Source organism: Equus quagga, chromosome 1, assembly GCF_021613505.1.
Source record: "Equus quagga isolate Etosha38 chromosome 1, UCLA_HA_Equagga_1.0, whole genome shotgun sequence".
Lineage (NCBI taxonomy): Eukaryota > Metazoa > Chordata > Mammalia > Perissodactyla > Equidae > Equus > Equus quagga.
The window spans coordinates 170,243,515-170,269,316 of record NC_060267.1 but is presented as its reverse complement, the minus strand read 5'-3'; the positions used below and the strand labels follow the sequence as shown (position 1 = coordinate 170,269,316).

The following is a 25,802-nucleotide window of genomic DNA, read 5'->3' as shown; positions in this document are numbered from 1 at the left end:
TAGTTGTCGTTGAGAACTCAGCTTACATGTTATATTCTTTGGGAACCCTTCTGTGACTACTTTTGACTCTGGGTTAGGCTTTCCAACATAGCACTCCTTACATTCTGTTGTATTTGCCTGTTCCCTTATCTGTTTTCCCTAATGCATTGTGAATCTTTGAAATTAGGGGTTAAGGAATGTTGAAGTTTGGCTATTGGATGTTCATCTGCAAGAACATCAAAGGTTCTCAAGGCAGTGTGCTTTTTACTACTCTACAGAAGATGAGCTTGTTCCTTCTTCTTAATACTGTACTCAGGTTAGCAAAAGGAAACATGCATATAATTTTTTAAGTATCGTTGGGATATGAAGATTACCAAAAAGAATAAGTAGTGTCGTCTGTACAAGAGTAGCTAAAAGAATTTCTTTTTTAAAGTGATTCCTACAACAACCTTTGCTCATTTAGTTACTCTTTATTACTATTTTAAATATTGATTTAATACTGAATTATCTGCATACATCTTGCTCATTAGTCAGTGAGACTATGTATTCTGATATCAGACAGTCCTGGTTTCAAACCTTTGTTAATAATGACTACTACTTCTAATCAGTATAAATATTAAGTTGTATAACAGTAAGCCCTCAAACCAGTGCCTTGACACATTATATGTGCCTGAAAATTTAAATTTCCTTTTATACTTTTCAAATGTTTGATATCAAATGTTATATGGCCATCTATTTAATCCTAGTCAATCTTAACCTAACTAATCTTAAATTAAAGCCCATTCTCCTGGGAAGGTCCATCCAGCTCAGCTATCTCTGCTTACAGTTAGAGTTTATACAAAAAAATTTGAACACTTAAATTACCCTTAACTGATCTAACTCCATGCTAGGATGTTAACTCTTTGAGGGCATTGACAATGTCTTAAAGTTATCTTTCTTCCCTTGACAATTTGCAGAATGCTTAGAATGTGGGAGAAATTCAGCACACATTTATTGCTTAATTGATTTTTTCCAATGCACTGCTGTGCTCCCTCACCTTACTACCAGCCAGCGTGTGTTGTAGGAATGACTAATACTTTTAATATCAGCTTAGGTAAACCATATTTATAAAGGAAAATATGTTAGAGGACATCATACTGTGAGTATTCCATAGCTAAATAGAACTGAATGGGATTATCAGTTTTGCTGTCCCCCCACCCCCCCTTCCATTAGGATAACTAGGAAATACTGTATGTTTTGGTCCCCAATAATAAATTTGGTTTTGTGAATTTCCTTGATAATAAACCAATTTGGGTATTTTCCATTTATTATTTCTTCTGGATCAGTTTTCAAGGATATCGTAATTCATGCTTGCAAATTTGAATGTGTCTTACAGGAGGATTTGTTGGTATTGAGGAAAACGGTGAAATCCTTTTTGGCTGTTTGCCAACAGTGCCTATCTAATGTTAATACTCCAGTGAAGGAACAGGTAAGAAATTATCAGTTAAGAGCTCTCAATGAAACTAACTCAAAGGTATTGAAGAACGGTTGGAAGATGTAATTTTTTCTGGCAGTTCTTAGCATATAGGTCCATCCCTAACACTTATGGGACCTGGGACAAGAGTATAAATGTCTGAATATTTAAGTTACAAAGCAAGTTAATAAACCTGTTTATGTCTTTTTACTTTGACAAGTATATTGTCATAATGACCTGGAAGGCCAGTTTCAAATTTCAAATTCTTGACTCCTAAGAATTTAATGCCAGAACTTGGAGGGTTAGGGAACTGGCCTATGGTCTGTCCTCTTCTCTTCTCACCTTCAGTTCTTTCCCCCACCAGGAAGAACTTCTCACACATGCATGTGAACACTTCAGCCCACCTGTCCAAACTCTCAGCATCTACCCCCTCGAACAGCTGCTCCTTAACCACCTTGGGCCCTAGGAATATACACACTCAAGATGCATGTGCCTAGGGAAAAGGCCTGTGCAGGCTCTGGTAGCACTCAGGTCTGATGGGGCAAGGAAGCCCTGAGACCCAGTACCCAGACACTGGTGTAGAAGTTGGGCTACAGGTAGGCATATCCCAATGGTCCAACAGACTCTTCATTCCTGGAGAAGGGGCGCGGCCCAAAAAGGGTCAAAGTGGAGCCCAAGGCAGTACTGTTTCTATGAAGGGATTTTGTAAACTATATAATTACCTATTCTTCTATTAGGAAATACTTTTGTATAAAACAGAATGTACCTTTTCCATACTATTTTTTATTATGATGTTGGACTAGAAAGAGAATCTAGTTAAAGGGTATAGTAGTACTTATCCTTTGCTATCTCTTCTTACCAGATAGGTTATCACAGGTCTCTTCTCTATTGAGCTATCAGCATCTAACTTAAAATAGGAACAGAGATGATCTTTGCTAAACCTTAATCTCTAAACCTTCTGAACCCTACCAGTGCTGTCTAAAAGTACCTAGCTCTGGACATTTAAAGCAAAAATTCAGTGTTTCTACATTATCACCATTTGGTGATATCCAAAACTCTGGCCTCAGTAAAAAATGTATATATATTCCCCTGGATTCTCTTTATGTTTCCCTCTTTTCAAGTGGCTCTTTCTAAATATCTTTATGTATTTTATGGTTGTGCAGTCAGAGAATGAACTGCCATGGTTCTTGCTGGAGCTAGACAGCCAAGTCTATAACCGTCTCCAACTACATGCCAAAATTGTGTTTTCCCATAGAAATCAGTTTTTGGAGGAGGGTGATTGGATTGTTTTGAGGTGTCAGAGCCCTCAATTATCCCACAACAAAATCTTTCAGTTAAAATAAACTGATGACAGGGGCTGGCCCCGTGGCCGAGTGGTTAAGTTTGCGTGCTCCGCTGCAGGCGGCCCAGTGTTTCGTTAGCTCGAATCCTGGGCGCAGACGTGGCACTCACTGCTCATCAGACCACGCTGAGGCAGCGTCCCACATGCCACAACTAGAAGAACCCACAAGGAAGAATACACAACTATGTACCGGGGGGCTTTGGGGAGAAAAAGGAAAAAATAAAATCTTAAAAAAAAATAAAATAAAAATAAACTGATGACACATTTATTTCATACCATCCATTAAATAGGGCAAATTTGGTAACAAAACTATAAGTTTCTCTTTGGAGAAATGAATTGTAAGTTCGCTTATTTAATTAAATTTGTTGGGAAGCTTTTAGATACTGGTTTTTATGTGAATGGTCTTGAATTCAATTTCAAACCTACTGTTAGAGATCTGTTTTTTACATTAGATTTTTTAAAGAAGAATCCAAAATAGTAGCTTACAGATTTAGAATACTGCATTGTAATTTGTTGAATTGTGCAGTTTGTCTTAAGATTTATGCTTATTATTTGATTTAGCATTATATGATTGATTTCTAACCTCCATCATAAGTTATTCTATCAATTTCGTATTTCCAGAGTTGAATTTAACTCTTTTTTTTTTAAGTTCAAGTCAAAATCTCTTATCAGCTGTTTTGAGTTAATACAGCCAAGTAAGAGGAATAGATTATATTTGGGGAGAAAAGTCTTAAATATAACTAGTGTTTAATGAGAAAAAGTAATTTTGTTGTTTGGAAATTAAAACTAAGTAGTTGGAATTTAAATGCTCAAAATTTCTATTATGGTACTGTTATTGAACTGTATTTAATTTAGTATGTTTTCATTAACATTGATTTGTAGTTGTAACTGTATTTGTACAATATTTTACTGATGCATTCTCTTTGCTTTTTAGGCTTTCATGTTACTCTGTGATCTTTTGATGATTTTTAGCCACCAATTAATGACAGGTGGCAGGGAGGGCCTTCAGCCTTTGGTGTTTAATCCAGATACTGGGCTCCAGTCTGAACTCCTCAGTTTTGTGATGGATCATGTTTTCATTGACCAGGATGAGGAGAACCAGAGCATGGGTATTTGTAGCTATCATCTTGTCAATTTTGATCTTGTTTACCAACCCCAAAAGATAGAAGGAAAAATTCAAATTTAATCATTAAAAAATACTGGAATTTCTCTCTTTTAAGAAAAAAGTTAATAACAATACATTCATGTAGTGAAGAAACCAACACGAATAAAGATGTATACAGTTAAGTCTCCCTCCTTTAATACAGTCCTTAGACGGCTTTCCCTATCAGGAAGCACAGACTTCTTGATTCTTTTTCTAATGATTACGTAGTATTTCGTTGTTTAAATATAGCAGATTATAGATATTATCCATCCCCTACTGATTGATGTTTGGCTAGTTTCCAATCTTCTGCTATTATAAACTATGCTATAATGAATAATTATGTACATTTGTCATTTCCCACATGTGCAAAATGTATATGTAGGATAGATGTTGAAGTGCATTCAGGTTCACAGTTTTTCTAAAGGAAAGCATCTGAGTTGCTTTCTATTCCTGAATGATCATCATATATTACTTAAATTAATAAAATATAACTATGAGATGTTAAGTGCTACAAGACTGTTATCAAACCTCACCAGTCAAAATTGTGCTAAGCCTGCAGAATGATAACTTAGCAAAATTAGACTGAATATAAGTAATTGTAAATGAGTTTATCTAGAATGGGTTATTTGTGAAATAGATGACTTAAGCTCTCTAAAATAAGATTTGTGGTGTATCTGATCCCCAGTTCTGTTTTAGAAAACTTAGAACATTTTAGAAAATGCTAGACTGTGAAACAAAGTATTTTTAGAGTCATATTAATCTTAGAAGATAAAATTTACCTGCTACTTCTCTTAAGCAGAAAGAGTTCCAACGTCTCAAAGCACTGATGCTTCGCAGCAGGACCAGTTAGTAGAAAGGAAAGAGAGAAGTTGACAGTAAATTCTTTTATGAACATATACATGTGAAGAGGGGAAGAAAGAGCACTGTCTCCAAGTAAGGGCAGGCCAAGATGTGAGAGGATCACTATAGAGCCTGAAACAGATGTGTTAAGTTTTATCATCTGCAGCCTTATGGAGAAAATTTTCCTAAGATTAGAAATAGACAAGCCACTGGGATCTGAGAATTTAAAAATTGAGAAAGAAACACTACTTGTTTTGAAAGTATTTAATAGGGTTTTGTTTTAAAAAATGTATATGTGTATAACATGGTTTGCAAAATATATTTTATTTCTCAGCTGATAATGTAACCATGTTTAGGACAAGTCCTGAAACCTAACTCCCCCATATATTTCCATTGCTCCCCGTATATTTTTCTAGAAGAAAACTTTTTCCCTGTGTCTTAAAAATTTCCAGAAATTTCTTCTCTGTGGAAATATATTAGCAGATAAGGAATACTGAAATAAGAAAAGACAGCATTTTTAAGGTAAACAGAGAACAGTATTATTCTGACGAAACTTATCAGGAAAAAAAACTAATCCTTATATATGGTTTGCTTTATATATGATTATTTTACTCAGTCTTTGCTATGGCAATCTCCTAGAAGACAGGAACCTCAGTGCCTACCAAGTGTTAAATAAGTGTGTAACTAAATATAGCACCCTAAAATAATCAGTATGACTAACAGTTTTCATCCTATCTAAAACTGATTTGTACCTGTTTGTAAAGTTATAATATAAGGTTTTTTATTATGCATTGTTTTACGTTGATAAAGGGCCAAAGTTCATAACCAATTTATTTTCTGTGGTTAGAGGGTGATGAAGAAGATGAAGCTAATAAAATTGAGGCCTTACACAAAAGGAGGAATCTACTTGCTGCTTTCAGCAAACTTATCATTTATGATATTGTTGACATGCATGCAGCTGCAGACATCTTTAAACACTACATGAAGGTATAGTTTCATATTCTTATTCTCCTTCCATCTAAGTGGCAGAGAAATTTGAAATGAGAAATGAAAAGATGATGACGGAAGTTAAAATTGACAGCTTTTACCTGTGTATTGATGATCTGATATATTTAAAGTTTCTCTCTTTTATATAAGTATATGATTTTTTTTATCAATCTATATACTATTATATCAATTCCATAAAGTAGGAGTGCCTCACATTTATATGAAAGAACAGTTTTTATTTTCATGAGGCCATGGACTTTCTTGATGAACATGGATGATAGCTAATCTGTCTTCCTTATGACGTTTCTTCAGATTTTTTTTATAAGTATACCTACTGTGTGTACCCTGTCACCTGCCAGGCACTAAAGTTACAAAGATTTTTAAATTTCTGCTATAAAGTGGTCTAAAGCTGGAGGTGGTCGAGTAATTAGACAGTTGCATTATACAGTATAATAGAGGTATGTAGATGGGTTCCTGGAAATATAGAAAACAGATACCCAACTCTTAAGAAATATGAGGGTTAATGAAAACTGCTTAGAAGTGACTTCTGAACTAAGTCTGAGAGGATAAGCATAAATTAGTCAAGCAAAAAAGTAGTGGGAGGACTTTTAGGCAGATTGAACTTCATGTCCAAAGACACAAAGGAATAGGAGTTGTTTGGAGGAAATGCAAGTAATTTAATATAGCAACATGGATTGTTTATGAGAATGGAGCTAGAGATAAGATTCAAAGAAGGTGACAGGTTATACCTCACGTACTGTGTGACAAGTTTGGGTTTTTTTCCTGAGGGAAGTAAGGAGATGTGGAAGGTTTCTAAACCATTCTGCATATGACAGGATTTTGATAGGTACTCACCTTACTGGCTGCTCTCCTTTCTATAAGTTCCATTTTGTTCCTGACCCTTTAAAAAAACAGTGCTCAGAAATCTTTATAATACTGCCTGACAGGCACAGAGAAGAGGAAACACTTGTCAGTTTATGTGTTTTTGCCTTGTTCTCATGTCAGAGACAGTATTTTATTTTGTCCATGTTTAGAATATTTTGTGTGCCATTGATCCACTTGTGTCTTTATCCGTGTTTAGATATGGTCCAATTCTAGTTATGACATAGAAACTAATTTATGATATTTTGCTGAATAGCTGTAATATGATGATCACTGTGCTGGTAGCCGGAGATTTAAGTGAGACGTGATTTCTGCACTGAGAAGCTTACAGATAAACAAAGGAACTGAAATGTACACATAATATAATGTAACATGCTAATAATGAATAAATCCCTATGTTTTCTGTGACATTTATATTTGAGACACTGTTCAACTTTTATATTCATCGATTACAATAACCCTGTGAAGCGGAAAATACTATCATCATTTACAGATAAGGAAATTAAGGCTCAGAGGTTAAGTAACTTTCCAAGGTCACACAACTATTAAAGTAGCAAAAATGGGGATTTGATTTTAGGTTTGTGTAGCTTCAAAGCTTAGCTCTTTGCACTGGACCATAAAGCCTCAGCATGGTTATTGTAGTGATAGATGAACAAATTACGAAGCAAGCACAACGTGTAGAGAGAGACTTGAGTGAGAGGAATTAGAGAAAGCTTCCTAAAGTACTATAATGTCTAAACAGGGTTTGGATATATGAATATGAGCCAACCATGGTTTTTCCTTGTCATCACTTAACAATACTGCATTGGTTTCAAGAAGTGAGCCTTCTCCAAAGTTTTTATCATCCTTAGCAATTCTTGCATGCCTCTGCTGTTTATAGGCTTTAATCTTTTTGTGAGTATTCTAATAGGTATTTGCTACTCTTTGTTATATATCCTTGGCTGTTTGGCTTTTGCCCCACTTCTCTATGTGATCATTACAATTCTGAATTTATTAGAGATCTGCCTGCTGAACCACTTTAGTGTCTTAATATATATTGCTCTTTTTTTCTTCACTAGGATAATTTTTAGTTGCACTGAAAGGATGATTCTTTTGCGCTATTTTTCTTTTGCACCTCATATTGTGGAAGCACACCCATCTTTTTCAAAATTACAAAAACCCAACTGCCAAGCTAATATACTCACTTCTTCACATAGGTTTTAGGTTTTAGGCTTTGGCTTTGAAATAACATCTAGGTTTAATGGTTTCAAATAAAGCTTTTCCTAATTATGTACTCAGAAGGAAAATTCTTTAAATCCTGTGTGAAAAAAACTAAATTATAAAGAAATTAAATTTTTCTCGGTCACTATTGAAGATGTCAATATTTTTATTTTTCTTATTATAATAGTAAAATATAGACATGTTAGGGGAGAAAATGAAACAGTATACAAAACTATTAAATGAAAAGTCTGCTACCCTAATCTGCACATCCCCCTTATTTAGGCCCACTCCCAGAGGTAAGCAATTTTAACTGTTTTGGTTTTAGTTCTTCAGGAAGTTTCTACCAAAGTTCTGTTTCTTAATTTGTCACCCTTTAAATGATGTCTATGGAATCCATGTTATAAAGAATGAGGAATTTTGCTGACCTGTATCACTTCCTCTCCTCTTGGAACTCCTAGTTTTTTAAGTCTTACTATTATTATTTCATAATCTTAAATATAAAATGTGTATTCCTTTAACTTTAGACTATATCTTCTAACTCTTACTATATTTATGATGGAGAAATTAAACGCCTCTATACTCACCTTTCCATTTCTTTCACCAGCCCCTTCTCTATCTCATGAAATTTCAATAATTTTGAAGCTGTGTGTTCTTTCTTTTTCTCACAGTATTACAATGACTATGGTGATATTATTAAGGAAACACTGAGTAAAACCAGGCAGATTGATAAAATTCAGTGTGCCAAGACCCTCATTCTCAGTTTACAGCAGGTAAGAAATTTGAAAGAAAAGAGATAAAGAGTAGAATTAGTATTATTGAGCACTTCCATGTGCTTAATATCTGCTAGATACCTTACCTCATTTAAATTAGGTCATTATAACAGCACATTACTATGGATGCTTTCTGGTACAAAGATGTGTTTATGTGTCTTTTCTTTTGGAAGATAATCCTATAATTCACATTTCAAATAGATGAAATCCTAAGGTGATCTATTCTTGGACCAGATGAAATGCTCAATTGAATATTTAAAAAGTAATCATTTACAAAGAAAAACATCAGGGGCTGTTCCAGTGGAGCAGTGGTTAAGTTTGTGTGCTCCAGTTCAGTAGCCCAGCGCTCACAGGTTCAGATCCCTGCTGTGGACCTAGACACCCCTCATCAAGCCGTGCTGTGGCAGTGTCTCACATACAAAATAGAGGAAGATTGGCACAGATGTTAGCTCAGGGCCAATCTTCCTCACCAAAAAGAAAGAAAACATCAAAATACACTTTTAAAGTATTTAATGAGGAAGAGGCAACAGTAATATCCAAATAAGAAAATATGTCATATATATAGGATAAATAAGATTCCTAGTAAATGCCTAGTAAATTATTATAGAGATTGGAGTTAGGGGTGGGGGGGGCGTCAGCTGTAGGTATGTATGTATATATTTAGTCTATGATAAAAGTCTCATTTCAAATCAGTGGGGAATGATTGAGCCTATTCAATAAATGATGATGGGTCAGTTGACTGTGTATTTGGAAAAATAGCTGTTTATAGCCCTATCATGTACCCAAAATAACTACTAGGTAAATTATATATAAATATTAAAAATTAAAACTTTGAGGGCCAGCCCCATGGCATAGTGGTTGAGTTCGGTATGGTCTGCTTCAGCAGCCTGGGTTCACAGGTTTGGATCCCGGGCAGAGACCTACGCACTTGGCAGCCATGTTGTGGTGGCAACCCACGTACAATATAGAGGAAGACTGGCACAGATGTTAGCTCAGGATGAATCTTCCTCTGCAAAAAAAAAAAAAAAAAATTTAAGTTTATAAGAGAATATTTTTATATCCTGGAGTAGGGAAGTTCTTTCTGAGGAAAAAAGCCACAAAGTGAAAAAAAATGATGATATATATAAACTTAAATAGATCTGTACTTCACCCAGCACTCTGAACAAAGTTAAAAAATACATGACAGATAGGGGGAAGAAATTTTCAATCATACATAATAAATTCTACAAATCAATAAAAGACATAAATAAATTCCACATAAAATTAGGCAAAGAGTATGAAAAGTCACTCTTCAGAAAAGGAAATCTAGGGGCCAGGCCCATGGCCGAGTGGTTAAGTTCTCGCTCTCCGCTTCAGTGGCCCAGGGTTTCGCCAATTCGAATCCTGGGCGCAGACATGGCACCGCTCATCAAGCCACGCTGAGGCAGCATCCCTCATGCCAAAGCTAGAAGGACGCACAACTATGTACCGGGGGGCTTTGGGGAGACAAAGGAAAAATAAAAATAATTAATTAAAAGAAAAAGGAAAGGAAAGTTTAAAAACCAATAAACATGAAAAAAAGTATAACTTCATTAATAGCTAATGAAGTACAAATTGCAAGAAGATATTTATCGTTGCTGAACAGATTGGTGTGAATTAAAATGATTGATAATACCAATGATTGATAAAGATGGGGAGAAAAAAGTCTTGTGTGAAGGAAATTGCTCTTGCCTTCTTAGAATATAATTTTGTGCTGTATTTCAAAGTTTTAAGACAGATATTCCCCTTAAACTAGTATTTTTGCTATTAGGTATCTACAGTCATACATCACTTCACAAAGAGGATATATTCTGAGAAATGCATCGTTAGGCAATTTCATCGTTGTGCGAACTGCATAGAGTGCACTTACACAAACCTAGAAGGTATAGCCTACTACACACCTAGGCTATATGGTACTAATCTTCTGGGGCCACCGTCATATATGCGGTCCATTACTGACTGAAACATCATTATGTGGCGCATGACTATATAGATGCAGTGCAGATGTGCAAAAAGATATATGTGTGAAAGATACTTCCTTGTAGTAATCTCTGTATTATTGAAAAGTTGGAATTAATCTAAATGTCCATCAACAGAAAAATGGTTAAATAAACTGATACTCTGAAGTAGCTAAAAGATTTTTAAAACAAAATATTACGTGAAAAATAGCAAGTTTCAGGACAAATTATGTAGTACAATACCATTTATGTAAAAGTTAAAACTTTGTATATGTAATGTATTAATGTTTCTAAACTGGTCTAGAAAACTTTCAAACTTTAATATTGATCACCTTTAGAGAGAAGAATGATATTTAGTGGGAAAGATAAAGGAGAACTTTTACTTTGATCTTCCTTGAATTTTGTACAATGAAATACGTTCTTTGTATTGTAAATTTTAAGGCTATTGTGTACAGCTATCTGTGAAAACATTTTAAAGTTTAAGAATTTATAAACAATTATCTGCAAATAAATTTGAAAATCTCTGGAAAAACTGCTGTTTCCAGTCATGGCACAGTAAGTAGTTCAGGCCAGTCTATTGCTGAAGAAAACTAAAAAGATAGACAACATAATTAATAGAAGAAGACAAGAGCTATTTCAATTTAATGGTGTGATTAGAGTGAATTGAGAGAGTAGGGGGTGAGAAATTGAAGAAAACACATGTAAACAATACCGTGCAGGATTTTTGCCATAAAGAGACTCAGAAAAATGGGCTGGTAGCTGGCAGAGGAGATTGGAGTTAAGAAGTTAGGGGGTTTTGGGTTTTTTTAAGATGTATACATCTAAGTAGAGAGGGAACAGTTGACGCAGGAGAGAGCAGTAAGCTTGGGAGCAAAACCACTTAGTAGGTAAAAGGGAATGAGATCCAGTATGTAAGGAGTGGCTTTAAATGAAAGCCTGGCCTATTCGTCTCTCATAATAGTGGGAAAGGCAGATGTGTACCGATACAGTTAAGTTTCTAACTTGGGTGGTAAAATGATGATTGCTTTTATATTCTTTGGTACTCCAGGGTTTTCTTTTTATTGTTATTTTGATACAATATATATAAAATATATGTAATTTAGAAAGCCCCTCCACTCAGCTTAAGAACTTTTCATATATTTTGTTATTGGGTGGGAAAAATCATAGCCCCTACATCCAAATGGTCGTCTTGTATATAATGTTCTTGTCTTAGATATAATAAGTGAAAAAACAAAAGTTCTGAAGCCTATATTTCATATATTGCCATTCCTGTGAAAACAACAACAAAAAGAATAATAGATGTTTATAAATGTATAGTATATGTCTGTAAACATATTTCCTTTTCCCAACCCAAAATGCATTATTTTTTTATTAAAAATAAATTCCTGGGGCCATCCCAGTGGCATAGTGGTTAAGTTCACACACTCCACTTCGGTGGCCCAAGGTTCATGGGTTCAGATCCCAGGCTCAGACCTACACACCACTCATCAAGCCATGCTGTGGTGGCATCCCACATACAAAATAGAGGAAGATTGCCACAGGTGTTAGCTCAGGACTGATCTTTCTCACGAATCAATCAATTAATCAATCAGTAATCTTCCTCACCAATGAATGAGTAAATAGATAGATAGGCTGTTTGCATTTAATCATACAATTAGTATGAAAATGAGCTGAAGAAACTAGTAGATGATGTGAAGAAGGAGAACAGTGTGGCTACAGTTAAGTGCAAGGAGGGAAATATATATTTTTATCATATGCCTTTTAAATATTTTTAAATTATATTGCTTATTCAAAAAATAAATAAATATTTCTTAGCTGTAGGCTTTTTCCTCTTTTTTCTTTCTACCAGTTGTTTAATGAACTTGTTCAAGAGCAAGGTCCCAACCTAGATAGAACATCTGCCCATGTCAGTGGCATTAAAGAACTGGCACGTCGCTTTGCCCTTACATTTGGACTGGACCAAATCAAGACACGAGAAGCAGTTGCCACACTTCACAAGTGAGTGAGCTAAATAAACACTTTCTGTTATGCAGAATCTGGTTTACTGGAATAAATGAAATAATTGTTATTGGACCCATTTTTAAAGTGACAAATGGTAGAATTTTCAAGGCATAAGAACTTTAGAGATTGTCTAGTCTAATGATTCTCAACTAGGGGGGCATTTTTAATTTGAAAAAAATGTATTTAAGCTGCCCATTTTTTCATCTTATGAAGTATAAGAAAATAAAGTTTAATAAAATATTCTTGTCTGGTCTATCAGAGAGTGTGAAAATGTTGTAGGAGACATGAGTTTAAAAACTGTGTAGTACTGATTTGGTCAACCTCATTTCATAACTGAAAACTGAAGGACAGAAAACTTTAAGTACCTTACAAAAACTGATATAGCTACTTGATACCATGACCAACTCTAATAACCCAATTTTCTGGCAATCTAATTATCTTTCCAGGGTATTCTCTTACCCCTAAAAGACACACATAGGAATTTAATTCTGTAGCTGTTTATTTTTTTTATTATTTTTCACAACTTGCAGTTTTCTACTGTAAATAACAATTAAATATTATAATGCAAATATGTCATACCAATTGACATTATTTTACCATTTGAATTTGTCAGATTTTACTACCTTTAGTGATGATTTTGCTGTCTTCCCAACTGTTTTTGAAATTCTAGCCCATTGAGAGAACCACCATAGCTATCCGGAAAAATAAGATTATATTTTCTTTTACTTCAGGGATGGCATAGAATTTGCCTTTAAATACCAAAATCAGAAAGGGCAAGAATATCCACCTCCTAATCTGGCTTTCCTGGAAGTACTAAGTGAATTTTCTTCTAAACTTCTTCGACAGGACAAAAAGACTGTGTAAGTTGCACATTGCAAGAAATGTGGCTGTTATCATGACATCGTTGTAACTTTAAGTGTTTATTTTTTGAAGAAATTTTAATCACCTAGATATAATTACTGTTGATAACTTAAGCTCTGATTGTTTGTTTTAAGGAACTGTAGTTTTCTTTCAAGCTTTTATTTATAATTGTTCTTCCACTGCTTACCTTTCAGTACGCTAGAATTTGTAAGATTAAATTAAGCAAGTGGAAATGATTTCTTATTCTGCAAAGATTTATGAACGTTGGCTTGCCCATTGTATAACCCTTTTTTCTTTTTATATTAATTATATTTTAGTTTTACTTTTTAACTTGTTTCAAGAAGATTGATTTTTTTTCTATTTTCTAGTTTTTATGATAGTTTAAAGAAATAATATAGGCAATTTTCAAAAAGATTTTGATGGGATAAGTCTTATTTAGAACAAACTAAAAAACTTTTTAAGAGCATGATTCTCTAATGGATCCCAAATTTCATAGATTGATAGGAATGTGAGTCAATTAATAACGTAATAAATGAACAGAAAATTGGAGGGACAGTTAAAGCTTGTATGAATATGAGTGATAGTTCTAAGGAAAGATGTTGGCTTCATGTTGGTCAGAAAATATTTATTAAGCTCCTAATATGGCCAGGTACTGTTGTATAGCTTTTGTTCTGATATGGCCGGGCAGTGAACAATACAAAGTTTCTGCCCTTAGAAAGCTTATATTCTAATACAGGGAGACAAAACATAAACATACAAACAAACAAGAGTTTCAGGCACTGAAATAGGATAATATGATAGAGAATCAGTGGTGTTGGGTATTGGTGGGCATGGAGTGGTTTGAAAACCTTTTTTAATGTAGGCATTTTCAAGTATACCTTTTCCCTTAAGCACTACTTTAGCTGCATTTTGTAAGTTTTCATTTATCTCAAAGTATTTTGTCATTTCCCCATGTGATTTCTTCTTTAATCTGTTGTTTATTTAGGAGTACTTTAATTTCCACATATTTATAAATTTCCAAATTTCCCTTTTGTTGTTGTTTTCTAATTTCATTCCATTGTTGTTAGAGAACATGCTTTATATGTTTTTTTGAAACCGTTTAAATTTATTGAGGCTCGTTTTATCGACCAACATATGATCTATTGTGGAGAATGCTCCGTGTATACTTGAGGAGAATGTGTATTCTTCTGTTGTTATTGAGTGGAGTTTTGTTCTGTAGATGTCTGTTAGATCCAGTTGGCTTATAGATTTGTTTATAGTGTTGTTCCAGTCTTTTTTTTTTTATTTTTATTTTTTTGAGGAAGATTAGCCCTTAGCTAACACCTGCCACCAATCCTCCTCTTTGTTGCTGAGGAAGACTGTCCCTGAGCTAACATCCGTGCCTGTTTGCCCCTACTTTGTATGTGGGATGCCTGCCAAAGCATGGCTTGACAAGTAGTGCATAGGTCCACACCTGAGATCTGAACTGGCGAACCAAGGGCTGCCGAAGCTGAATGTACGAACCAACTGCTGCGCCACTGGGCTGGCCCTGTTCAAGTCTTCTATTTCCTTGTTGATCTTTTCTGTGGTTGTTCTGTCCTACTGAAAGTGGAATGTAGAAATCTCTATTATTCTTGAATTATTATTTCTCTTTTCCTTTTTTTTTTTTAAAGATTGGCACCTGAGCTAACAGCTGTTGCCAATCTTTTTTTTTTTTTTTTTCCTGCTTTACCTCCCCATATCCCCCTTGGTACATAGTTGCATATCCCACCTGCAGGTCCCTCTAGTTGTGGCATGCAGGATGCTGCCTCAAGGTGGCCTGACAAGCGGTGCCATGTCTGCCCAGGATCCGAACCGGCGAAACCCTGGGCCGCCACAGCAGAGTTCATGAACTTAACCACTCGGCCACAGAGCTGGCCCCTATTTCTCTTTTTATTTATTTTTTATTATTTTTATTTTTTTATTCAGTTAACGATAGGTTTCAATCTTGTGAAATTTCAGTTGTACATTATTGCCTGTCATTCGTATTGTAGGTGCAACCCTTCACCCTTTGTGCCCACCCCCCACCCCACATTTCCCCTGGTAGCCACTAACCTGTTCTCTTTGTCCACATGTTTAAATTCCTCATATGAGTGGAATCATACAGAGATTGTCCTTCTCTATCTGGCTTATTTCACTTAACATAATTCCCTCAAAGTCCATCCATGTTGTTGCAAATGAGACGATTTTTTTTCTTTTTTATGGCTAAGTAGTATTCCATTGTATGTATATACATCTTTTTTATCCAGTCATATGTTGCTGGGCACTTAGGTTGCTTCCATGTCTTGGCTATTGTAAATAATGCTGCAGTGAACGTAGAGGTGCATGGGACTTTTGGAATTGCTGATTTCAGGTTCTTTGGATGGATACCCAGTAGTGGGATAGCTGGATCGTATGGTAGTTCTATTTTTAATTTTTGAGGAATCTCCATACTGTTTTCCATACTGGCTGCACCAGTTTGCATTCCCACCAGCAGTGTATGAGGGTTCCTTTTTCTCCACAACCTCTCCAACATTTGTTACTATTTGTTTCAGTTATTTTTGTCATTCTAATGGGTGTAAGGTGATATCTTAGTGTAGTTTTGATTTGCATTTCCCTCATGCACAGCAATGATGAACATCTTTTCATGTGCCTAGTGGCCATCCATATATCTTCTTTGGAGAAATGTCTGTTCATTTCTCCCGCCCATTTTATGATCAAGTTGTGTGATTTTTTGTTGTTGAGTTGTGTGAGTTCTTTATATATTATGGATATTAAGCCTTTGTCGGATGTATTACTTACAAATATTTTTTCCCGGTTAGTGGGTTGTTTTTTTGTTTCAATCCTGTTTTCATTTGCCTTGAAGAAGCTCTTTAATCTGATGAAGTCCCATTTGTTTATTCTTTCCATTGTTTCCCTTCTCTGAGAAGACATGGTGTCCGAAAAGATCCTTTCAGTACTGATGTTGAAAAGTGTACTGCCTACATTTTCTTCTAGAAGCCTTATGGTTTCAGGTCTCAGCTTTAGATCTTTGATCCATTTTGAGTTTATTTTGGTGAATGGTGAAAAAGAATGGTCAATTTTCATTCTTTTACATGTGGCTTTCCAGTTTTCCCAGCACCATTTGTTGAAAAGACTTCCTTTTCTCCATTGTACACCCTCAGCTCCCTTGTTGAAGATTAGCTGTCCATAGATGTGTGGTTTTATTTCTGGGCTTTCAGTTCTGTTCCATTGATCTGTGCACCTGTTTTTGTACCAGTACCATGCTGTTTGATTACTGTTGCTTTGTAGTATGTTTTGAAGTCAGGGGTTGTGATGCCTCCAGCTGTGTTCTTTCTTCTCAGGATTGCTTTAGCAATTTGTGGTCTTTTGTTGCCCCATATGAATTTTAGGATTCTTTGTTCTAATTCTGTAAAGAATGTCATTGGGATTCTGATTGGGATGGTGTTGAATCTGTAGATTGCTTTAGGTAGAATGGACATTTTAACTATGTTTATTCTTCCAATCCATGTACGTGGAATATCTTTCCATCTCTTTATGTCGTCATCCATTTCTTTCAGAAAAGCCTTGTAATTTTCATTGTATAAGTCTTTCTCTTCCTTAGTTAAATTCACCCCGAGGTATTTTATTCTTTTTGTTGTGATTGTGAATGGTATTGTGTTCTTGAGTTGTTTTTCTGTTAGTTCGTTATCAGAGTATAGAAATGCTACTGATTTATGTAAATTGATTTTATACCCTGCAACTTTGCTGGAGTTGTTGATTACTTCTAAAGATTTTCCAATGGATTCTTTCGGGTTTTCTATATGTAAGATCATGTCATCTGCAAACAGCGAGAGTTTCACTTCTTCCCTCCTTATTTGGATTCCTTTGATTCCTTCTTCTTGCCTAATTGCTCTGGCCAGAACCTCCAGTACTGTGTTAAATAAGAGTGGTGGTAGAGGGCATCCTTGTCTCATTCCTGTTTTCAGGGGGATGGTGCTCATTTTTGCACATTGAGTATGATGTTGGCTGTGGGTGTGTCATATATGGCCTTTGTTATGTTGAGGTAGTTCCCTTCTATCCCCATTTTCTTCAGAGTTTTTATCATAAATGGCTGCATCTATTGAGATGATCATGTGGTTTTTATTCCTCTGTTTGTTGGTGTGGTGTATCATGTTGATTGATTTGTGGATGTTGAACCATCCCTGTGTCCCTGGTATGAATCCCACTTGATCATGATGTATGATCCTTTTGATGAGTTGCTGTGTTCGGGTTGCCAAAATTTTGTTGAGAAGTTTTGCATCTATGTTCCTCAGCGATATTGGCCTGTAGTTCTCCTTTTTCGTGCTGTCCATGTCAGGCTTTGGTATGAGCGTGATGTTGACCTTGTAGAATGTGTTAGGAAGTGTTCCATCCTCGCTAATATTTTGGAATTACTTGAAAAGGTTAGGTATTAAATCCTCTCTGAAAGTTTGGTAGAATTCCCAAGGCAAGCCATCTGGTCCTGGGGTTTTATTGTTTGGGATGCTTCTGATGGCTGTTTCAATCTCTTTCCTTGTGATTGGTCTGTTGGAATTGTCTGCTTCTTCTTGACTAAGCTTTGGGGGATTGTAGGAGTCCAAGAATTTATCCATTTCCTCTAGGTTATCCATTTTGCTGGCATATAGTTTTTCATAGTATTCTCTTATAATCCGTTGTATTTCTGCAGGGTCTGTTGTTATTTCTCCTCTTTCATTTCTGATTTTGTTTATTAGAGCTTTCTCTTTTTTTCTTTGTAAGTCTGGCTAGTGGTTTGTCAATTTTATTTATCTTCTCAAAGAACCAGCTCTTTGTTTCATTGATCCTTTCTACTGCCTTTTTAGTTTCAATAGCATTTATTTCTGCTCTGATTTTTATTATTTCTCTCCTTCTGCTGACTTTGGGCTTTGTTTCTTCTTCTTTCTCTAATTCAGTTAGGTGTAGTTTAAGATTGCTTATTTGGGATTTTTCTTGTTTGTTAAGATGTGCCGGTATTGTGATGAATTTCCCTCCTAGTACAGTTTTTGCTGTATCCCATATGAGTTGGTATGGCATGTTATCATTTTCATTGGTCTCCAGGTATTTTTTTATTTCTTCTTTAATTTCTTCAGTGATCCATTGCTTGTTCAATAGCATATTGTTTAGTCTTCGCATCCCTGTGCCTTTCTCAGCTTTTTTCTTGTAATTAATTTCTAGCTTTATAGCATTATGATCGGAGAAGATGCTTGTTATTATTTCAAGTTTTTTTACATTTGTAGAGGCTTGCCCTGTTTCCCAGCATATGGTCTGTCCTTGAGAATGTCCCATGAGCACTTGAGAAGAATGTGTATTGTGCTGTTTTTGGGTGAAGTGTTCTATATATGTTTATTAAGGCCAAGTGTTTTAGCTTTTCATTTAGCTCCACTGTTTCTTTGTTGATTTTCTGTCTGGATGATCTGTCCGTTGATGTGAGTGGGGTGTTGAGGTCCCCTACTATTATTGTGTTATTTTTGATATCTTGTTTTAGGTTTGTTAATAGTTGCTTTATGAACTTTGGTGCTCCTGTGTTGGTTGCATAGATATTTATAAGCCTTATTTCTTCTTGATGAAGTGTGTCTTTGGTCATTATATATTGGCCCTCTATGTCTCTCTTTATCTGCTTTATCTTGAAGTCTCTTTTGTCTCATATAAGTATTGCGACACCTGCTTTCTTCTGTTTGCTATTAGCTTGTAGTATTGTCTTCCACCCCTTCACTGTGAGCCTGTGTTTGTCCTTGGAGCTGAGGTGTGTTTCCTGGAGGCAGCAAATTGTTGGATCTCGTTCTTTAATCCATTTTGCCACTCTTTGTCTTTTTATTGGAGAGTTCAGTCTGTTTACATTGAGGGTGAGTATTGATGCATGAGGGCTTAATGCTGTCATTCTGTGGCTCGTTTTCCGGTTTTCCTGTTTCCTTTGTTTCTCGTCCTCTGTGTTTTAGCCTACCCATTGACTTCTGCAATTTCTTATACTGGGTTTCTTAGATTTTTCCTTATTTACGTTTTGTGTCTCTGTTCTGTTTTTTAGTTTAGTGGCTACCCTGAAGTTTGTATTCAGAATCTTGTGTATAACATAGTCCATTTTCTGGTGGTCTATTACTTCCTTGGCCTAGACTGTTTCAGTCCCTTTCCTCCTCCCCTCCTAAATTATTATTTTCATCTCTTATTCCAACTTGTGTTGTGACTTCGTGGTTAGAGTGGTAAGATTGTCTTTGCTTTGGTGATTTACTTCCCTTTATCCTAATGCTATAGTCGAGTATTTGCTATCCTATTCAGATTCTATCTATTTGTCTCCCTACTCTGTGTTTTGTGACCCATTTCTCCCTTTTTTTCTTATTTCAGGTATGAGAGCCTTCTTGAGGATTTCTTGTAGTGGTGGTCTTGTGACTACGAAGTGCCTTAGCTTTGCTTGTCTGGAAAAGATTTAATTTCTCCCTCATATCTGAAGGATATTTTTGCTGGATAGAGTATTCTTGGCTGAAGATTTTTATCCTTTAAAGTTTTGAATATGTCCCTCCAGTCTCTCCTAGCTTGTAAGGTTTCTGTAGAGAAATCCGCTGAAAGTCTGATAGGGGTTCCTTTTTTGATTATTTTTTTCTGCCTTGCTGCCCTCAGTAGTCTTTCTTTGTCTTTCATTTTTGCCATTTTTACTCCTATATGCCTTGCAGTATGTCCTTTTACATTGACAAATCTAGGAGATCTGAAAGCCTCTTCCCACACACATTTCTCTCTCAATCCCTAGATTTGGGAAGTTCTCTTCTATTATTTCGTTGAGTACACTTTCTGCTCCATTTTCCTTTTCCATGCCTTTAGGAATGACAATTATTCTTAAGTTGCATTTTCTCATTGAGTCAGCTATTTCTCGGAGATTTTCTTCAGTTTTTTTAAATTCTTAGTTCTCTTTCTTCCTCTGTCTGGAGCCATTCAGCCTTTGTGTCTTCGATTATGCTAATTTTCTCCTCTATGGTGTCTAAATAGGCATTTAGGGAATCCGTATTCTTTCTCATCTGATCCATTGTATTTTTCATCTCTAGTATTTCTGATCGATTCTTCTTTATAGTTTCTATCCCTTTTGTCAAGTAACTCCAGAACTCGTTGACCTGTTTCTCTATGTTTCCCTTTACCTCATTGAGTATTTTGATGATAGTTAGTTATTTTGAACTCATCTTCACTTAGTTTCCAAGTTCTCAGGACATACTTCTGTATTTTTACTGTTTTTCCTTTTGGACTGGAGCTTTTATAAATTGCTGGATGGTGGAGGAGCGGTTTTTGCGCATGATGCTATTATTCTGTTGCAGTTACAGCCTATCGCCACTGGATGGGGGTCAATAGCTGCGCATTCTGAGCTCTCCACCTTCCGCCGTGATGGCACCACGCAGCACGGGTTGGGGGAGGAGGGGCACTTTCTCCCGTGCCCCGACCTAGATTCAGATCAGCTCTGGCTCTCTGGTCTCCCAGGGCCCTGGCTTGCTGGGGTTCCCCCACGCAAAAGCTTTCCCCGGTTAGAGGGTTTCCACTGCAGGGCAGTGGGAGTCCTGCATGATCCCCAGATGCGTGGACCCTCCCCCACTCCTCCCCTCACCCGCGGCAGTGATCCCAGTCTCTAGGGGAGGGAGCGAAGTTCTCTCTTACCCCGTTCCAGCTCCTCCCAGCCGGCTCCAGCCTCTCTGCCCTCTGTGGTTTCGCTGCTGTAGGTCTCCAATGATTTCTGTTGTTAGGAATTTTTTTTGGTTAGAATGCAGTTGCTCTTTTTGGTTGTAATTTGGAGGGGAGAAAGTCCCGGGTGAACTCACGCTGCCATGTTGCTGACGTCTCTATCCCTGTTTCTCTTTTTAATTGTCAGTTTTTGCTTCGTGTGTTTTTGGACTCTGTTGTTACGTGTATATATGTTTATAATTATTATGTCTTCCAGGTGGATTGACTCTTACTTTTCATTATAAAATATCCTTCTCTGTCTCTAGGAATTTTTGTTTTAAAGTCCATTTTGTCTAATATCAGTGTAACCACTCCAGCTCTATTTTAGTTACCATTTCCATGGTATACCTTTTTTCCATCCTTTCACTTTCTGTGTTTTTGTCTTTGAATTCTAAAGTGTGTTTCTTCTAGACAGCATATGGTTGGATCATGGTATTTTTTTAATGCAATCCCTGCCATTACTTTTTGTTTTCTATATGTCTGTCTTTGTTTTTTCCTCCTTTATTGCCTTATTTATATTAAATGGGTATTTTTTAGTGTAACATTTTAATTTCTTCAAAAACTTTTAATTGTATTTTTTTAGTTATTAGTTTTTGTAAGCATTACAATATACATCTTAACTTAACGAAAATTTACTTCAGATTTATTCTAAGGAAATATAAAAACTTTACTCCTATATAGCTTCTTTCCTCCCTTTCTTTTTTGTGCTTTTATTGTTACACATACTGCATCTAAAGATGTTACAAACCCAACAATATATTGTTATAATTCTCACTTGATATAATTGTATTTCTTTTAAATAAGCTGAGAGAAGAAAGGGAGCCAAGTATATATTTATAGAGTTTGTTATATTAACCTTCTTATTTACCATTTCTGCTTCTCTTCTTTTCTTCCTATGGATTTGAAATACCATCTGGCGTCATTTCCTTACTCTTACCCACCTTTGCTCCCACTTACTTCTTTTGTGTTTCTTGTCAGATATAGTAACATTTCTATGTTATTGGCTCAACGATACCGTAATACAGTTTGTTTTATACAATTTTTTTAAATCAGTTAAAAGAATACAGGATAAGTGAATATGAAATTATATTGTCTTTTATAACTACTTAGTTATTACCTTTCGGCACTTTTTTTTCTGTGTAAATTCAGATTTCTCTGTGGTGTCATGGTTTTCAGCCTGAAGAAACTTCCTTTAGTATTTCTGGTAAAACAGGGCAGCCAGCAACAGATTTCACAGCTTTTGTTCATCTAAGAATGCCTTTATTTTATCTTTAGCTTTGAAATACAGTTTTGCTAGATAGAAGATTCTTGTTTGATAGTTTTTTACTTGTAGTGCACTGAATGTGTTATCCTGTTGCCTTCTGGCCTCCATTGTGTCTCATGAGAAGTCAGCTTTTAAACTTATTGGAGTTCCCTTGTGTGTAATGAGTTACTTTTCCCTTCTTACTTCTAAGAATTTTTCTTTATGTTTGGCTCTCAGTGTTTTACCTCTGATGCATCTGGGTGTGGATCTCTTTGCAGTTGTCTCGCTTGGACTTTGTTGAGCTTTGAAGATGTATAGATTAATGTTGTGCATCAAATTTGGAAGTAATTTGCCATTATTTCTTCAGATTTATTTCTGCTGCTTTCTTCTCCTGGTATTCCTATTACACTCATCAGTGCACTTAAGGGTTTCCTGGTTTCTCTCAAGCTCTGTTCATTTTTCTTCATTGCTTTTTTTCCTCTGTCTTCAGTTTGCATGATCTCTATTGATATATTCTTCAAGATTACTGCTTATTTCTTGTGCCAGCTCAAATCTGTTGAGCCCTTTTAGTTAATTTCCATTATTTTACTTTTCCACTGCAGAATTTACATTTGGTTCTTTTTTTATTATTTCTATATTTTTACTCATATTCTCTATTTAATGAGAGATAGTGTCATCACACTTTTCTTTCTTTCTTTCTTTCTTTTTTTTTTTTTTTGCTGAGGAAGATTCACCCTGAGCTAACACCCATTGCCAATCTTCCTCTTTTTGTTTGAGGAAGATTCACCCTGAGCTAACATCTAGGCCAGACTTCATCTATTTTATATGTGGGTCACCACCACAGCGTGGCCACTGACAAGTGATCTGGGTCCATGCCCAGGAACCAAACCTGGGCTGCCAAAGTGGAGCACACTGAACTTAACCACTAGGCCACAGAGCCAGCCCTATAGTTTTAATTCTTTAGACATGGTTTTCTTTAGTTCTTTGAACATATTTATAATAATTGCTTTGCAGTCTTTGTGGGCCAAGTTTCTATTGCTTGCTCTTTTTTTGTTTTTTTGTTTTTTTTTACTATATAGGTCACGTTTTCCTATTTCTTTCTGTCTCATAATTTTTTGTTGAAAATTGAACATTTAAGTAATATATTGCATATATGATACACTGTGAAACAATAATTTAGCTACTCTTGATAATGATTCTCTGTCCCCCCAGAAATTGATGTTGTTGTTTGCTTGGCCACTTTGTTTAGAGTCTTGGTTGAACAAACTCTGTGAAGTCTGTTTCTCTTGCACTGTGCAGCCTGTGCTATCCCTGCTCAGATCTTTTTTCCCTTATTTTTTATCATTTGATTTAGGTACCTAGGGGTTACCTCTATGCCAACGTAAACCTCTTGTTAATCAAGGTTGTGCTTAAACCTCTTCAGCCAGTTAGATTTTTACCTTTTACTGTTGGATGTGTATGTGGCTTGATGGTTGCTATCACGGTTCAGGGAATTTCCTTTTCCCCATGGTCAGTCAAGGGACTAGCAGCTTGGCAGTTCCCTCTCATGGCTCCTGAGAAGGGCATCCTTGGGCATGCACAGTCTTCCAGACTAACAGGGAAGCATGTGATTTAATTTAATTCAATTTATATATTTTAACTTTATTTTTTAGGACAGTTTTAGGTTCACAGGAAAACTGAGGGGAAGGTGCAGAGAATTCCCATATACCTCTGCCCCTACACATGCATAGCCTCCCCCATTATCAACATCTGCCAACCAGAGTGATACACTTGTTATAATTGACACTTCACACATCCTCATCACCTAAAGTTCATGGTGTACATTACAGTTCACTCTTGCAGTTGTACATTTGTGAGTGTAGACAAACGTATAATGATATGTATCCATCATTATGATATCATACAGAATATTTTCACTTCCCAAAAGATCCTGCATGTTCTGCCTGTTCATCCTTCCTCTCCTCCCCACAACCCCAGCAACCACTGATCCTTTTACTATTTCCATAGTTTTGCCTTTTCCAGAATGTCATATAGTTGGAATCATAGACTAGGTAGCCTTTTCAGATCAGCTTCTTTCACTTAGTTATATGCATGTAAAGTTCCTCCATGTCTTTTTGTAGCTTGATAGCTCATTTCTTTTTAGTGTTGAATAAATTCCATTGTCTGGATGTTCCACAGTTTATTTAGCCTTTCACCTACTGAAAGACATTTTGATTGCTTCCAAGTTTTAACAATTATGAATAAAGCTACCGCAGCTTTTTGTGAGGACATAAGTTTTCAGTTCCTTTAAGTAAATACCAAGGAGTGCTATTGCTGGATTGCGTCGTAAGAGTATGTTTAGTTTTGTAAGAAACCACCAAATTGTCTTCCAAAGTTGCTATACCATTTTGCATTCCCACTAGCAATGTATGAGAGTTCCTATTGTTCCACATCCTCACCAGCATTTGGTGTTAGTGTTCTGGCCAATCTAATAGGTGCATAGTGGTATCTTGTTATTTTAATTTGCATTTCCTTGATGACATATGATGTGGGGTATCTTTTCATGTGCTTATTTGCCATCCATATGTTTTCTTTGATGAGGTGTTTGTTCAGGTCTTTTGCCCATTTCTTAATTAGGTTTTTTTTTTCTTATTGGGTTTTAAGAGGTCTTTGTGTATTAGATAACAGTCCTTTACCAATTTTATTTGATCAATTTATAAAAATATTTTTTCTCCAGTCTATGGTTGTATTCTCATTCTCTAAACAGTGTTTTTTGCAGAGTAGAAATTTTTAATTTTAGTGAAGTCCAGCTTACCAATTGTTTCTTTCAGGGAGCTTGCCTTTGGTGTTGTATCTAAAAAGTCATTGCTGTATCCAAGGTCATGTAGGTTTTCTCCTGTGTTATTTTATAGGAGTTTTATATTTTTTCATTTTACATTTAGGTTTGTAATCCATTTTGAGTTAATTTTTGTGAAAGATGTAACGTCTGTGTCTAGATTAATTTTTTTGCTTGGGGATGTCAGGTTGTTCCAGCACTGTGTGTTGAAGAGACTATCTTTGCTCCATTTTATTGCCTTTGCTTCTATGTCAAAGATCAGTTGACTACATTTATGTGGGTCTATTTCTGGTCTCTCTATTCTGTTCCATTGATCTATGTGTTTATATATTGATTACTATAGCTTTTTTTCCCCTTTTTTCCCCAGCTTTATTGAGATATATTTAACATACAACATTGTGAAAGTTTAAGGTGTACGATGTGTGATAATTTGATATACATATATATTGCAAAATGATTATACTATAGCTTTATAGTAAGTCCTACAGTTGGATAGTGTCCATCCTCCAACTTTGTTCTTCTCCTTCAATATTGTATTGGCTATTCTTGGTCTTTTGCCTCTCCATATAAACCTTAGAATCAGTTTGTTCATATCCCCGAAATAA

The 25,802-nt window shown here is 35.8% G+C and overlaps 1 protein-coding gene across 2 annotated transcripts in view; it reads left to right on the top strand.

The window, feature by feature from the left end:
* The window catches only part of STAG1 (stromal antigen 1), a 366,619-nt gene that overhangs the window by 325,417 nt on the left and 15,400 nt on the right, over positions 1-25,802 (top strand). For both annotated transcript variants that reach the window (XM_046647396.1, XM_046647405.1), the window contains 6 exons: positions 1,355-1,447; positions 3,709-3,883; positions 5,606-5,745; positions 8,496-8,597; positions 12,423-12,571; positions 13,306-13,434. In XM_046647396.1, coding sequence (XP_046503352.1) covers positions 1,355-1,447; positions 3,709-3,883; positions 5,606-5,745; positions 8,496-8,597; positions 12,423-12,571; positions 13,306-13,434 — 788 coding nt within the window. The remainder of the gene's footprint in view (positions 1-1,354; positions 1,448-3,708; positions 3,884-5,605; positions 5,746-8,495; positions 8,598-12,422; positions 12,572-13,305; positions 13,435-25,802) is intronic.